Source organism: Neolamprologus brichardi, chromosome 22 (assembly GCF_056152115.1).
Source record: "Neolamprologus brichardi isolate AB-2024 chromosome 22, ASM5615211v1, whole genome shotgun sequence".
Taxonomy (NCBI): domain Eukaryota; kingdom Metazoa; phylum Chordata; class Actinopteri; order Cichliformes; family Cichlidae; genus Neolamprologus; species Neolamprologus brichardi.
In genome coordinates this window covers 26,935,469-26,951,725 of record NC_142124.1, presented here as the reverse complement: position 1 = coordinate 26,951,725, position 16,257 = coordinate 26,935,469, and the positions used below count along the sequence as shown (strand labels likewise).

Here is a 16,257-nt window from a genome sequence, read left to right as displayed (position 1 = left end):
TGAAGACAGATCCATCATGTTATGTTTATGTTTTGCATTCATCTAGAAGTCAAAGGTGAACGGGGAGCATGTTTTTATAACGATGGCATTAAACTGATCGCAGGGAAGGCTATCAATGTATGAATACTGCATCAAAACAAATACGGTTGTCAGAGGGCAATTACCCAGATAATATGTGATGACAAGGACGCCGCTGATCATTTACACAGCTGACATTTGGAATAATGGGTGAGACGAGCAGCGCCTAGAGCACCAAACCTGTGTCTATTAACCTTTGAGAGAAAGTGCAGAATGCATGAAGAGGGAAAGAGAAAGAGAGAGTGAAGGCATCTATGGACAAAGCATACTGTGTGGAAAGGTGCGGCTACCTTTCTGTTGAATTGTCTGAGTCACGATGAATCACGTCACATCATCCGTATTCCAGAGAATAACGGTAAAGTGTCAGTGTTGCAGCTTTGATCACTCAAAACCATGTAGAATTTCTATTTCAAGGCTTTGCTGGAATTGTTGGGTAACACGAGCTGCTAGCAGATATGGTCTGTTTTCAGGTGTACAACAGGGATGATACAGTAGTATAATCAGTATCCTGAGCCATGCTTGACTTTTGTTGGAAATTCTCAGTGGACCCTCACATAAGCTTTGAAATAGATATATTATATAATATGGGCATGATTAATGCACAAAGAGTAGTCTCTGTAACAGCACTCTATTGTAAAGAGAGCATAAACTTTCACTACACTCATCCAACTTGCAGGAAAGATGTCATGTTCTGAATACAGATTTTAAGTGGATACTGGGTGAAGTGAACAGAATAAGTGTATATGTGTATGTGGGAATCCACATACACGAGGATCTCATCTGGACAACCAACTGCTCCAAGTTGGTCAAGAAGGCTCACCAGTGCCTCTTCTCTTCCTGAGGACTCTGAGGAAGAACCACCTGTCCTCAGACATCCTGGTGAACTTCTACCGCTGCACCATCGAGAGCATCCTGACCAACTGTATAACAGTCTGGTAAGGGAGCTGCTCTGCCTCGGCCCAGAAGGCGTTGCAGAGGGTCGTGAAAAACGCATAGCGCATCGTCGGAGCACCACTTCCTGCCATAAATGACATCTACAGGAAGCGGTGTCTGAAAAGGGCTGGGAAAATCATCAAAGACCCCAGTCACCCAGGGACGCTACAGGAGCCTCCGGACTAAGACCACCAGGTGCTGGAACAACTTCTTCCCTACAGCTGTCAGGCTCCTGAACTCTGCCTCCTGACATCTGACCCACATTAAACTCATGGACTGAACATACACAGTATGTTCTACAACTGTTTATAACTTGTATAGTTCATATTTCCGTATAGTTTTCATATCTATATCCTGTTCATAGCCTGTACATAGCTTGTACACTCACTACAGCCTGTACATACTTATAGTTATAGCATATTCGTAACATACCTTCATACAGTGTACATTGTAACATACCTATAATAGACCCATTGTTGTAACATATCTATATTATTGCTAAAGCACTTTCTGGATGGATGCAAACTGCCTTTCATTGCCTTGTACTTGTGACATGTGCAATGACAATAAAGTTGAATTCTATTCTATTCTAGTCATACGACCAACTGTGAAATAAGCCGGTATTAAATTAACTCATATTATATTGATCTGGTCAGTTGAGTCGCAGAGGGGGTTGTTAATCAGTTTCAGCTTCTTTGGTGTTAATGAAATTAAAAACAGGTGCACTGGGGGGCAACAATGAGATGATCCCCAAAGAGGAATGACTTAAGAGTAGGAAGCCACCGACATCTTTTCTGACTGTTTGTTCACTAACTTTTCTATTTGACTACGGTCAGTGTCACTACTGGTTGCATGAGGTGATGCTTGGACATTATAGAGGTTGCACAGGTGCACAGTCCAACTCCTCAGGGATGGAACACCAATATGCGCCATTACCAGAAGGTTTGCTGTGTCTCGCAGCACAGTTTGAAGAGACTAAAGGAGATCAAGGAGACAGGCAGTTAGTCTAGGAGAACTGGAGAGGATTGTGGAAAGTCCTTAACCCATTGGGACGACCGGCATCTGCTCCTTTGTGCCAAGAGGAACTGCCAGAACCCTACAAAATGACTTCCAGGAGACCACTGGTGTGAATGTCTCAGACCAAACTCACTGCCCGGCACTGTGGAGCCTGATTGGCATTTGTGCTGTGCTTTTCACAGCTAAGAGCAGCTTCACCCTGAGCACATGTGATGGGTTTGAAAGGGTCTGGAGAAGCTGTGGAGACCGTTATACAGCCTGTAACATCGTTCAGCAAGACTGCTTTAGTGGTAGGTCAGTGGTGGTCTGGGGAAGCATATCCATGGAGGGACACAGAGACCACCACAGGCAACAGCAGCCCGACTGCCATGAAATCCTTGAACCAACTGTCAGACCGTATGCTAATGCAGTGGGTCCTGGGTTGGTCCTGGTGATCATCAATGCTGGCCTCATGTGCAAGAGTTTGCAGGCACTTCTAAGTGGATGAAGGAATTAATACCATCCCATCTCGGGCATTTTCTTTGGTCCATCCAGTGCTGTCAGGTTGTGTCTCAGACTATCCAGGAGCTCAGTGATGCCCTGGTCTATATCTGGGAGGATATCCCCAGGGACACCTTCTGTCATCTCATTTGGAGCACTCAGGGTATCTCTGAATCAAACCCTCTGGAGATTGATAATTTTCATTTCCATTAATGGTGTGGCATCCTTTCATTCCTAAAACATTACCCAGACCATATCAGCATAGATTTTTAGAATTTCTTTGCCCCGCCGTAGAGATCTGTGTTCCTTGAATTCTTCTGAGCAGCGTATTTCAGAACTCGTATCTGGAGTGGCTTCCAAATTCACCTTTGCTATTTTATATTCAGTATATTTGTGGGCACTAAACATCACATTCAACAAGCCATTTCAGAGAAAACCGGCGCTTGTGCGAATGATTAATATGCGTGTCAGCTGTCTATACTTATTGTCAACAGCCATTCACGGTTTGGTACTTTTCTATTTATTACCCAGATTAATTTGGATAGTTCTAAACAATTTCACATTTCTATTATGCAGTTGAAATAAAAAGGAATCCAGAGTGTTGCTTGGAAAATTGGTTGATCCTACTTTGAGCTGAAAGAGTGACTTTTCAGCTTTTAATTTGTGAATCTGTATTGTTCTGCTTTTAAGAAGCTTCTTATTGGATAAGCCCAGACATTCCGGAAGACCTTCAGAGCTGAGCTTTGACTGATGAATTATACAAACAGCCTGCCTAAGCAGTTCAGCTGTGCAGTGAAGGTGATTTATCACAATTTAAAACTAGTCCTAAATTGCTCTGGTAAAAGATGTATATTTCAAGTCAACATGAATATTGGCATTCTTTTTAACCAAGTTTTGAACTTTGAACTATGTTGAGTTAACAAATATTTTAAGAATTTAAGATATAATAGCGACCAAAAATACAGAACATGTGAAATTGTACTTTTTCAAATAACTGTATGCGTACATCAAGTTTAATCAAAAGTTCAGAGAACAGGTCAATAATTAATTTTTAAGGCTTATCTGATGCATGCATGCATGCACCTCTGGACCATTTTTAGCTATTTTGCTATTAATAAATCATTTTACAGAAGAAGAAAAAAAAAACCCTCTTGCACTTTGCTCCTACCCTCTGATACAGCACAATGCTGGGACACAACATAATTCATGTGATTTCTACTGAATGTTATAACTAAGGTGACTCGGGACAAAAATCCACATTGACATTCTCACTCCGTTTACGGAGCAGACCCTGGTGAATGCCGAATAAAATGACGAGCATGCTCCTGCTCTGCATTCCTGATTGGAAACTATGGGCCCTTCAACTGAAAACTGCTTAGATTTAGTTGGCAAGTCATTTTTGATCCTTCACACAATTTGAGGTCAGTTTTAAGCAGATGTTACAAAAGTTGGAGTCCACAGCAAAACATCAAAGTGCACAGTGCAAATGTCAGAGGGAGACTTTCAGGGAGTGATTTTTGACTTTTATGAACCTCTGAACTTTTTTGCATACCTTATATGTAGGTACTTTTTTATTTTTATACATGCATTTTAGTCAGATTGTATATTGATATTAATTGATAGTAATTATTGATATAATCATAACTAATGAGTACATATCCAGAGCTTTTTAAGCTCGCTATTGAGAGGGGAACGTCCACACTGTGCATTGAGAGATGACTCATGGACTTGGCTATGACCTCCTCAGGGGGAAGACACACACATAGCATTTGCTTTTTACCTCTTCCACTTTTCATGGCATCTGTACTGCGTGTGGCAGAATCACTCTTTATGAATCAGTACCAAACACCATCAACAAGCTCATAAATTACAAATTAAAGTGACTGTTAGTTGCTCAAGGCCAAATAATTGTGTCTAAGTGTGACATGCAGTGTAATCAGATTTTATAGTTCTCTATTTTTCATATTGTAAAAAGGAAAATCTACCCTGAAGCAGAACTTACATTGTGCTATTCTGACAAGTTTAGCAGCTGAGTCATTATCAACAAGGATGTGTTTCAGTGTGCAGAAAATCATAGCATCAAGGTTTGACTTGATGATATAATGTGGCATCTGTCGCACAGCCAGTTGAGTCGCTTGCACTGAATTAGTAACAGACTCTATACCAGTTCTACTGTACCCTAAAGAGCCATTTTCAAACACAAGCCACCCATAATGAAGGTTGAAAGGGTAAAATGTCACATTTTTAATTTCTACAGCCCGGGGTGTAGCTCATTTCCAATTAGATCAATACTGCAAAGCCTCTAAATCCTTTTCTTTGGCTTGTTCTTATAGGTCAATCTCCTGTTGACACCATCCTGACTAATATATCATACATGATACATGCTATTCACACTTAAAAACAAAAAAAGAAACAACAGTAGTAACATATGTTCAAACAGTCTGCTTCAGGGTTTGTTTTTTGTTGCAGTAAAGGGAATGCTGTTGGGAATATATTCATACGTCGCTTTCTTCCTTCATTCCTGCCTACAAGCCGCCAAAGTGCTGGGAGATAAACCAATGCATATGGTGATAGAAGTGTTTACGCCCTCATGAAAAAACAAAACAAAATACATACACACATAGAAAACAGCATTTTCAGCTCCCAGACTGGATTCCCCATTAACTGGTTACCATGCTCACTAACAATCAGTAGCTCTTAGATACGTGCATAGTACTGCCAACTACTGAGTGATGAGCTGATATAAGGCACTAAAGATAAATCCAGACTGACTGACTATATACTTCTCTCAAGCTCTGCTTCCCTATCGTGGCAGCAGAAAAGAACTGAAGATGTCTTAGCTGTAAGCAAAGGACACTGTAGGGGCTTTGCTTTGTGGCCATTGTTATAATTTTGTGCTATATTAATAAAACTGCATTGAACGGAATTGAAGTCCTGGCTGGATTCTGAATTTAAATAGTTTACAGAAATTTCTGTGCATGTAGATTGCAACAGATTTGCAATTTCTGAAACCTCATCAAAGTTAAATTGCACAGACCTGTGTCTTTGAAGCAAAAATTTTAAGTTCTTTGCAGACAGTAAAAGTAATTTTGGGGCTCTAGCTATTGTTTTCACTTGTCTCAATGTAGCACAACATACCAGACACTCAAGTCTGGATGTGGAAAGTGTTATGTGGACTAATCAAAGGAGCTTGCAAAGAAAAGCGTCTGGACTTCTTTAAGTTACTTGAAGACGTTTCACCTCTCATCCGAGAGGCTTCTTCAGTTCTAAGGTCAAATGGTGGGGAGTCCCAGATATAAACCTGGTGGGAGTGTCCCCCCACAGAGGGACAAAAGGACCCCCTGATGATCCTCTAATCGCCTGAGCCAAGGTGTGAAACTGGGTGTGGGTCCCAATCAGCCAGAGTTTCAGGTGAGTTCATTGTGAAACCTGGCCCCACCTTATCATGTGAATTCCTGAGGTCAGATGGCCCAGGATGTGAGTGGGCGTTAAGGCGTCTGGGAAGGGATCTCAAAACTGGATTATAGATGGCAGAGAGTTGGTGTCGTAAACCACCGCCTCTGTTCAAAGATGGTCGCTCACAGTGGACATAGATGGCTTCTTTCTTTCTGTGTTTTGGCGTTTTGTCAAAACGCCAAAACACAGACTTAACAATGTGGTGTATGCTGTACAGTGCAGCGAGGAATGCCCAGACCTCTACATTGGAGAGACCAAACAGCCACTTCACAAGCGCATGGCACAACACAGAAGAGCCACCTCCACAGGACAAGATTCAGCTGTCCATCTGCATCTAAAGGATAAAGGACACTCTTTCGAGGATGCCAATGTTCACATTTTGGACAGAGAGGACAGATGGTTTGAAAGAGGAGTGAAAGAAGCCATCTATGTCCACTGTGAGCGACCATCTTTGAACAGAGGCGGTGGTTTATGACACCAACTCTCTGCCATCTATAATCCAGTTTTGAGTTCCCTCCCCAGACGCCTTAACGCCCACTCACATCCTGGGCCATCTGACCTCAGGAATTCACATGATAAGGTGGGGCCAGGTTTCACAATGAACTCACCTGAAACTCTGGCTGATTGGGACCAACACCCAGTTCCACACCTTGGCTCAGGCGATTAGAGGATCATCAGGGGGTCCTTTTGTCCCTCTGTGGGGGGAAACTCCCACTAGGGTTATATCTGGGACTCCCCACCATTTGACCTTAGAACTGAAGAAGCCTCTCGGATGAGAGGTGAAACGTCTTCAAGTAACTTAAAGAAGTCCAGACGCTTTTCTTTGCAAGCTCCTTTGACTACGATGACCTGGATGACTGAGAACCTTCACAGACATTATGTGGACTAATGCAGGTTAATTAAAATACATATAGTATAAGGTGTAATCGCGTCAGCTTTTGTTTGCAAAGTTCTTAAGCCTTATTCATTGTACTGCTTTATGCTGTATTTTGAAAATATGATTTTCCTTCACTGCCTTTGGTTTATTTGCTTTGGGTTCCCACTTTTGTGCTTTTCTAACCAGCCCTAACTCATTTCACCCATTCCTCCTTGTTTATTTAGTTTGTGTGCGCTCCTCAACACTGTTAAGCTACCTGAGCAGCTTTAGTTATTTTTTTATGCTTCTTTCACCACCCCAGTTTTCCATGTTTCTAATATGTATAGTCTCACTACTAAGTTCTGGACTAAAATTTTCTTTTATTAGAACAGTCTTCCCAAAAAACATCTGCATTTGGATCCTCTTTGAGCAGAACATCTAAGAATCAGGAAATCAAGTACCAAGGTAGCAAAAGATGAGCAGTTGTCCAAACAGCTGTCTGTTGGCAAACAGCTCAAAAAGGTTTTCTACCTTTCCCTAAAACTCAATTTTTCCACATAGAGAATTTAATATAGAACCCCTGACTTGGGGATAGTCTATATCTGCTAAATCAAAAACATCTTCAACATGGAGAACAACAACAGATACGAAACACATGAGCCAAAACGTTAACCCCTCCTAACACACTTCTATCTGGTCTTTAAGTCTGACGTCATTAACCGTTTCCAGGTCCAAACTCCGCTTCAGGTCCCAAAGTCAAACGAACACTGCAGCATCACTGACAGTTACAAACTGTCTAAATTCTTTCATAGGTAATAAAATGATCAGTTGCTGCTCTACTAGGTGTAACATTTAATTTTAACATCCAGTTATCCATGAAAACAGAATTTATGATTTTTAACAGAGTTAGAAGTTAGCAGGGAGTTAGCTCGCTAGTTTCCATCTATGACAGTTCATGTTCTGACTGAGGGATTATTGAAAAATTAAAACATACAGTTCTGCTGTGACTTCCAACATAAATGAAGACAGAAAACTAAACAGCAGTGATGTTTTTAGGGTTACTGAAGTTTGACTAGCAGGAATATAATGACGTGCTAGCTACAGAGCTGTGTTTAGCATAATATAAACACAGTGAAGCTGGTGAACGCCAACTTTTTTCTGCTCAATGACGTTAACTTGAGGGTTCACGATGGTTAGGGACGAACGCAATCGCATGGCAGGACGCTGTAAACAGGCCGTCATCACTTAACAGCTGGATAAGCACTCTGGATGGTGGTTTCATGAAACAATGTTAGGCACAATCAGATCACTGCCAACCATTCCCGCTTGTATTTTATCCACATGCTATACTCACACATTTTGAAAAACTACAAATGGAAACTTTTCTAATTAAATCTCGCAGAGTAGGTATGCTAATACAATGTCACTATCTTTAATGGACCGCAGACTAAGAGCTCTGGCAAAGTGTCTCATTTCACAATTCACAAATTTAATTTCACATTTATATTCCCACTTACTAATATATCACTTCACAGTGTCAGAGTAGCAAGCGCTCTGCCATAAGCGTCCCCATCTGCTAATGCGGGCAAAAAATGTTGCCTACTGGCCAGAAGGCCTCCAGATGAAGGGTCCAGATGTGCTCTAACACTAATCAAACTGATATCAACAAACAACAACAGTTAAAGGAATGCTGATGAAATCTGTTTGACCGTGATTATGGCCACGACTGTAGGGGATTATTAGCTGCAACTGGTAGAGCTTATTTACCAACTACATCTATGGTCTTTGTAGTTCACTTTAGGCCAATTCCCCTAAAGATGCTTTTATAGTACATGTAACCACTGAAAGGATATAATGCTCCAACAGATGCCCAGCTTGCTGTTGATCTGACAGCCTTGGGCGTGCTGTCGCTCCTCCTCCAGCTGTTTGGGGTTACTGAAGCGAACACTTTCTTGGTCCGGCTGTGGCAGACTCTCAAAGTCAAACTTGTCCACCTGGATGGCCATCCTGCAACAGGAAATGGGAGAAGCACTTAGATGTACACTCGTACTTATGTAATTTTTCACCCACCAAAAGGAAAAGGTTTATGACTCTGGAAATAACCCTTACATAACTGTCATTTAAAACTTTGAAACTAAGTTAGAAAAGCATGAATGACATGAATTTTTATTGAGTTCAAATTGCTCACAGCTGATATTTGAGCTACTGTTAAGCTTTGGAAATGACCAAATATTAAAAGTTAAACATAAAACACCAAAAATATAAAACATCAATATTTAGCAGGTTCTTGAGAGAATTTATTATTGCATTTTTATATACATATATTTGTATACAACAAAACTATTGAGAGACCTCAGTGTTAGCAGAGTATAGTAACAGTATGAGAAGTCTTGGAGTCATTCTGACCAGTATTCGTCTTTCTGTGTGCACGTTAAACAAATATGCAGGACTACCTTTATTCATTTGCACAATATCACTAAAATTAGAAATATCCTGTCTCAGAATGATGCTGAAAAGCTAATTCATACAGTTATCACTTCTAAGATGGACTATTGTACTCAGTTATTATCAGGTTGTTCTAAAGGCTCCCTGGAAAGCCTTCAGCAAGATTACTGACCGGGACTAAAAACAGAGACCATATTTCCATGAGAGGTGGAAAGAGAAGAACTGCGGTAAAGCAGGTGGCCATTACACAAGTTTTACGAAAAGTGACAGCAAAATCAGAATTTCCAGATCCAAACATACGCACACTGAACGTGTTGTGTTTTTGTAGCAAATTCTAAAAACGCACTGTGAAAATAACAATGCCAGAATTAAGCAATGATGAGCTGGATATGATGTTTCTAAACAAGAAAAGGAAGCAACAGGGATTCTGCATTAATCCAACTCTCACGAGAATTCAGGACCAGGGAGAATTTCATAGTTTGACCCAGGAGATGAAGCTGTATCATGGTTGCTTTAATATATATTTCAGGATGTCAGTGGGGCAGTTTGAGCTGTTAGCAGATGTGGGACCAGATCTGAGGAGGCCATGAAATCATTTCAGGGAGCCAACTTGTAGCAACATCTAGCTGTACGGAGGTAAAATTGTACTATTTTACTATTTGTATGTCATTGTATACTACTGTATAGAGTAGTACTTGAACTACAAGTGCAATTCTTGCCAAACACAGCAGTATACCAGTGTGAGCAGCTCCATTAAGAATGGGTGAGTTGAAAAATATATTTAACACAAAAAATATATGCATGTATTTTATGTGTCTGGTGTGTAAAGGACTTAAGTCAGGAGTGGGAGAGAAATATGCAAGGACTGGTACGGTAAATGGATGGAATGGACTGGTTCTTATGTTGCTCTTTTCTACTGTAGCTGAAGTGCCCTATGCAACATTCACCCATTCATACGCATAGGTGCATTTTATCTAACATTCATATACACATGCATGTAGTGAAGGAGGATGACGGCAGATGATTCGGTGTTGTGCCCCCTAGAGGGAACAGCTGGAAGAAGAAGACAGGAAGAGAAAGAAGAAGAGCAGTGACTGTAACTGAGCGGAGGAGACTTCAATTCAAGTCCATGGAGTAACTAAAAAATTGATGTGTTCAGAGTCAATGTTACTTTTTCTTAGATATAGTTCATACTGTAACTAGCTGTAACTACATTCAAACATTTAAAATTATGATTATCCAATATTAACTATATACTTCATCAACTTACAGGACACATTTTCTCATTATCCCGCAACAGATCTCAGCAGAAAACCTTGCATACACCTCAGCATGATGGCAGCCAATGCAACCTGCCTTTGTGTGGTTTGGCCAGTGCTGAATTATTTATCTAGTCTGAGCAAACACCCTCAGGTGCAAGTTTCCTCGTCTATACTGTGGGTGTTTCTAAGTTATTTATTAACAAAAGTCAGGCTCATCTTTGCCCGAGGTTACCTCAAATGTCACATCCAGGATTCAGACTGTACTTGGAACAAACTAGACAGACCTTTCCTGCATGTGTGGAAAAAAATGACCCACAAGACCACTTGTAATTACCTCTACATTATTCAGGACTAGATCCATTGGATCCATTCTTTCTCTGCCTGCATACATTTCTGTAGAATTCAGAGTGAATCACATGTGTCCTAGCACACCGATACTAACACAGTGTTGCATTTTCTCTAACTTATGATTCGTCCTCAGAAAACCATGTAGATAGATAACAATTTTAAAAGGAAGTTTTTAATGCTTTTCCAGTTCATTTTTAGTAGCATTGTACGATTAAGTTCAAAATAATTCTTCTTTACATTATGCTTCATTCAACAAGTATATTATACTTTGTCAAATTCACTGTCTTAGGAAAACTATTTTACCTCACTTCCTTCCTTTATGCTAACCTTAGCATAAAGGACCTTAGATAGCCCACAAAGACATATGGTTTGAATCACACATGAGTGGGGGCTTATGTGCTCACAGCCAGACCCTGTTTGCCTCATTCACACAAACCTAGAGACTGGTTGGTGACTGCCTGGCAACCAGTGGTCGCTAGGGAAAAATGAACATTGCCTGACTGATAATGAGTGGTTATTGACAGTCATGTGAGCCAAGACCCCAATCAGCGGCTCCCCGGTAACCATTCACTGCTGCACCAAAAACCTCATCGCAGTTGTTTTAGTCACAAGCAGCTTGCCACAGTCACCTGTAGTTTGTATGGAAGGCACATTTCTGCAACCAATTTCATCCAGTGACAACCAGCAACCACATGCCAACAGGTCATGGAATACTCAATGACGTCATGCAGAGACATTTTGGTTGATTAGAGCAGTTTAACGCCAGAGATTCTGGCTCAGAGGAGTTACTTCTCCACACATCAGCCTAAAAATGTGTCCTTGTTTAAAATGAAGCCAAAATTATAACCGTATATGACAGAAAATATGAAAAAGAATAACAAGCTTGTTACTTGTCTCTAAGGTCTATTAATTACAAACAAATGGAATGACGTGTGAGAGGGAGTCCCACTTGCTTGCCATCATCCATTGAGCAAGTACAGCTAAAAGAAGTTCAATCAGCAGCTACAAACATGTGTTTCTGTCAAGTGCTGATAGAGACATGACTGCATTTTTGTGGATGATGTTCCTCATCTGCTAGATGTTGTAATATGCAGATGTTTGGTTACATTTGAGCTATAATAACTCTGTGATGTGAAAATTTGGTAGTGTTAGACTTCTTGCCTGTTTTAGAGTGTTGCTAAACTGTGCAGCAACTTTTACCACGATACAATTGAATGCATTTTAAAGGGTTTTATGCATGCAGCCAGTGAAACTAAGTAATCCTTCGGCTTATTACAAAACTATTAAATTCCTTTTGCAATCTGAAACAAGAAAAAAAAATTCTACAGCAGCACTTAACAGCAGACAAGACATTTCTTAGGCCTTACTGGTGTCATGATGATGTTTTGCTGTAAAACTGTGAGGCAGACGCCAACAGATTCTACCTCACAGAAAGTTCAGAACAAAAATGAAATCATTAGCAGTCTTCCTTCCTGCTTTTATTAGTCTTATCACTCTCTACTTTGAGAAATGAAACAATATGACTTTTAGTTTTCTAGTCACCTGCAAATCACCCAAACATCCATCAGGTAGCATGGAGGCTAACTTAAACTTCCTGCTTACCCCCAACCAATCATAGCAGAGAGCTGTCCCTCCCTGAGCTTGGTTCTGACAGTTTTCCTTCCCACTGTCCAAGTGCTAGTTCATACGGGGCCATTTGATTGTTGGGATTTTAATATAAAGTAAATATTAGTCCTTTATTTATCCAGGTAAAAAAATCTCATTTTCAAGAGAGACCTGTAAAGTGCCTTGAGACAACGGTTGCTGTGATTTGAATGAACTTGCAAAAACAGTTTTGATAAAAGTCGTGTCTCCCTCCCAGTTTGTTTCTAAGCCTTAAGGTTGAACCACTGCTCTGACAGGAATCAACATAAAAAGTAACGACGAGGCCACCTTTGCTTTGCTTTTTTATTGATAAGAAATCCACAGCGGAGCTCTTTTTCCACTGACTGGTTCACCTCTGGATTCTGGTTCATAGAGCACAGTGGCTGTGTCCTGTGAACTAGTTTCTTGTGTTGTCTTTCACTATATCATCATCACCGACGACTCAAATGATAACTTATTAAGCCTCCAGTTTTGTGCACCCCACCCCCTTACTTTACTGTTCCCGGTCAAAATTGACTGGTCTGTTTTAACAGCTCTTAAATTACGATAACAAACATTTTTCATCACCAAAGGGGGTCGTTAGGTTGATTAAAACACTCAAAATTTAATAAAAGAGGTGATCTTCACTTTTATATGTTCAAGTTCATAGTCTGGAGGATGTCATAAGGCCCTGAGGCAATCAGATGTAAAAACACAATATTTATGAGTGTTTTAAGTTGTAAATCGGGGAGATTTGACCTGATCACGACAGGAAGGGTAAGTTAGTAGAGTTTTATTTTTACTGAACCTTGGGAGATAAATATAGGCGCTTTAGTCAAGGCGTTGTACTGAAAAAATAAAAAGTGTGTTGTAAAGCTCCTTCCATGCCCTTTCATATGATGATTTTTTTTTTCAAGATCAACTTTGACCTTGTGAGCTAAGAATGAGGGTAAAGGTCAAATGCTTAGCCAACCTAGGTACTCACGTCTCCCAAGGAATTGAGTACCTAGTATATTACTGTGAAGACATTACAGTTAAAACTAAATTTTAATGATTGTCACATTTGGTGTGACCTTAAGCTCAACCTGATTTTTACCAAAATTAAATCAGCTCAAGCCGGTGTTGGTCTCTACCGTGTGTGTTTCTGGGTGTGTCCAGAAACACACATGCATCAAATTAAGGTGGAGGAGAAAAAGCAATGCAATTATTATTCCACAGCCTTTACAACAAAGCGCAACACAAATTAAATAACAATTACGACTTCAAAACCAAGACAATAAGGAAAGCTGCTCTTTGCTGCACCACAAATACACCCGCCTTTGAAGATTAGTGGCACTAGGCTTATGTCACTGACTGAAGTCCCACCTTCAAATGGGCACTGTGTTTTATTTAGTCATCTTCAAAAGCGCACATGACACACTAAGTCTATAAATACTGTGTAGCACAATGAAAATGGTTGATAAATTGGAGGGCGCAGACTGGCAGAGTCTGGGACTGGTTTTCTTCATGTAATTACCAAGAGACAGATGGTCACATTCAAATCTACACTTCAAATGGTAATACGGAAAGAAATGCATTTTAAGGGAAATACAAAATAAACGTTTAGCAATTACAACAGTGAAGAACGTGTGGTTTTCATATTCATCACGTCCAGTAACGTCTGCTGCACTTCTGCAAAACTCGGGTTAAAAAGTGCATTTTTCAAACATCCTTTGTTGGCCTTCAACATATGTAATTTTTGTCTAGTGGCAGTCATGACAACACTTGTCTCATGCGGTGGGTAACATTTGGTCAGTGAGCGATTGTTTAGAGCAAAACTTTAACATTTGAAACTTCATTTGAGATTCAATAGTGTTTGTTCACTGCAGATATAATCATGTTTATATGACCACAAACCAAGAAGAAGCAGCAGGTTTTCTTCAGTCTTTGGCTCCACATGTTAAACAAACTGAAACAACTGCTTAAAAATGCTTTCAATGCACACCTTTGTATTATAACCATTAAAACGCTGTAGGATTTACATGTTTGCATTACCAACATTACATATCTCAGATTATCAGACTGTATTCATTGTCTAAGTAGAAACACCAGAACAAACTGATTTCCCGTGCTCTGTGGAGCTTCCAGTTTGAGCTCAAAAAGTCACAAAAATTCTCAAATCACTTACTTCTGACTTGGTTTTAATAAGGAATTAAAAAATTAAAACTCTATAGAGCACGGCTTCAGTTATGCCAACATTTTCAGCAACACTTTAAACATGTAAAACAAAAGTGAATCAAAGTTCGTCTATCGATGCCATGATATTATAAATAATCATATCCGTTAATCATTCTCACGGCTTGGACACCAAATATTGCCATTATGTCAAAGCTGCTGGCATCTCACTACTGACCGATTACAGGAAAAAAGATACTAACAAATATCAAATCAGGTATTGCTTTATCATTTAAAGAGTCACATGGTTTTTAATATTGATCAGGTTTAATTGTTATTGTATGTAAAATACAGACTGCCCATTAGGTGTAAATAGTCAAAATACAGGCAAATAAATCTATCAGAACAATGTCCTCCTGAGAACTGAGGGAAAAACAGCATTTCTCAGTTTAACGTTTTGTCCACTAGAGAGGAAATACTGAATAAGCTGGGTCTCAGGGGGATATTAATTAGATTTCAAAACAGTATTATAAAGCATAGAAGACAATGACTAACCTGCTCAAATACATTTTAAAACTGGGTGAACTGCATTCTGGATAACCCTGTCTTTAAAAAAGTGAACACCTGAAATCCATTATAAGCAGGGCCACTGCACAGCAATTAAATGTGGAGCCAAGGCTACATCCACCACCTAACCAGACCCAAAATGGTGTTTTCCTAAAGCAGGAGAGCATTAACAAAGAAAGCTCTCCTACTCCCACCATCTTCTTCCAGTGATTTGTGGAGTCTTTCAAAGATTACAACATATCTAGAGATTAATCTAGGCTATTACAAAGCTTTTAATAACAAACTGCGTGCTGAGCTGTGGCCACCGTGGAACATCTCTACTCCTAATTCCCAGTCCATTTCACCTCCCTGCTCCCCTCCTTCAATAACAGACAGCTTGGTGTTTATTTCCCAAGGCTGAAAAACGTGGAGATGTGAGATTAGATGGATGTACGGACTGATTTCACCCACATTCCTGTGTGTCAAAGGGTGAGCTGTGAATTGGCCACTCAAACAAATGTTCAAAGGCTGTGTGTTTATGGAAGCCAGAGCCACAGAAATAAGCAATTGTATTCATGTCCACAACAAATACCTGCAAATACAGAGGTCTATTCTTTTGCTATCATGTGTCTGGGAGCAGGCCTTTGGCACTGGTATTTTTATAAAGTGCAAATATTTTTTTTTTGTTTTTGTTTTCTAGCCTGCATCTATTCAGTATTCTGATGACTAACAATGAGCTTGACTCCCAGTGACAGCAGAGGCAAGGCAGAGGTGTATCACAGCATGTTTAAAGCACAGAACATAAGGGTACAGTCATGTTCTGCGCTATTTTTTGTGGCTTCGCTGAGCAGTCAGGGTTTAAACAGACCCTACTGATAACACTTTATCTTCATGGTGCTGTGCCTACTGACTGTAATAAAACAAATAACCAATTTCGTCAAAGAAATCTGCATCTGATAAAAGAGATTCATAGAAGCAGGTATTTGTGTCATACGCTGTATTTGTAAAAAGGAAAAAATGGTGCCTAGCTATGACGCAGTACCAGTGTGTGTTTTAGTC

At 40.0% G+C, this 16,257-nt stretch overlaps 1 protein-coding gene across 1 annotated transcript in view; it reads right to left on the bottom strand.

Annotated features, from left to right (window-relative positions):
- The window catches only part of trappc9 (trafficking protein particle complex subunit 9), a 242,273-nt gene that overhangs the window by 67,064 nt on the left and 158,952 nt on the right, over positions 1-16,257 (bottom strand). The window contains exon 21 of the mRNA XM_087835023.1: positions 8,674-8,827. Coding sequence (XP_087691149.1) covers positions 8,674-8,827 — 154 coding nt within the window. The remainder of the gene's footprint in view (positions 1-8,673; positions 8,828-16,257) is intronic.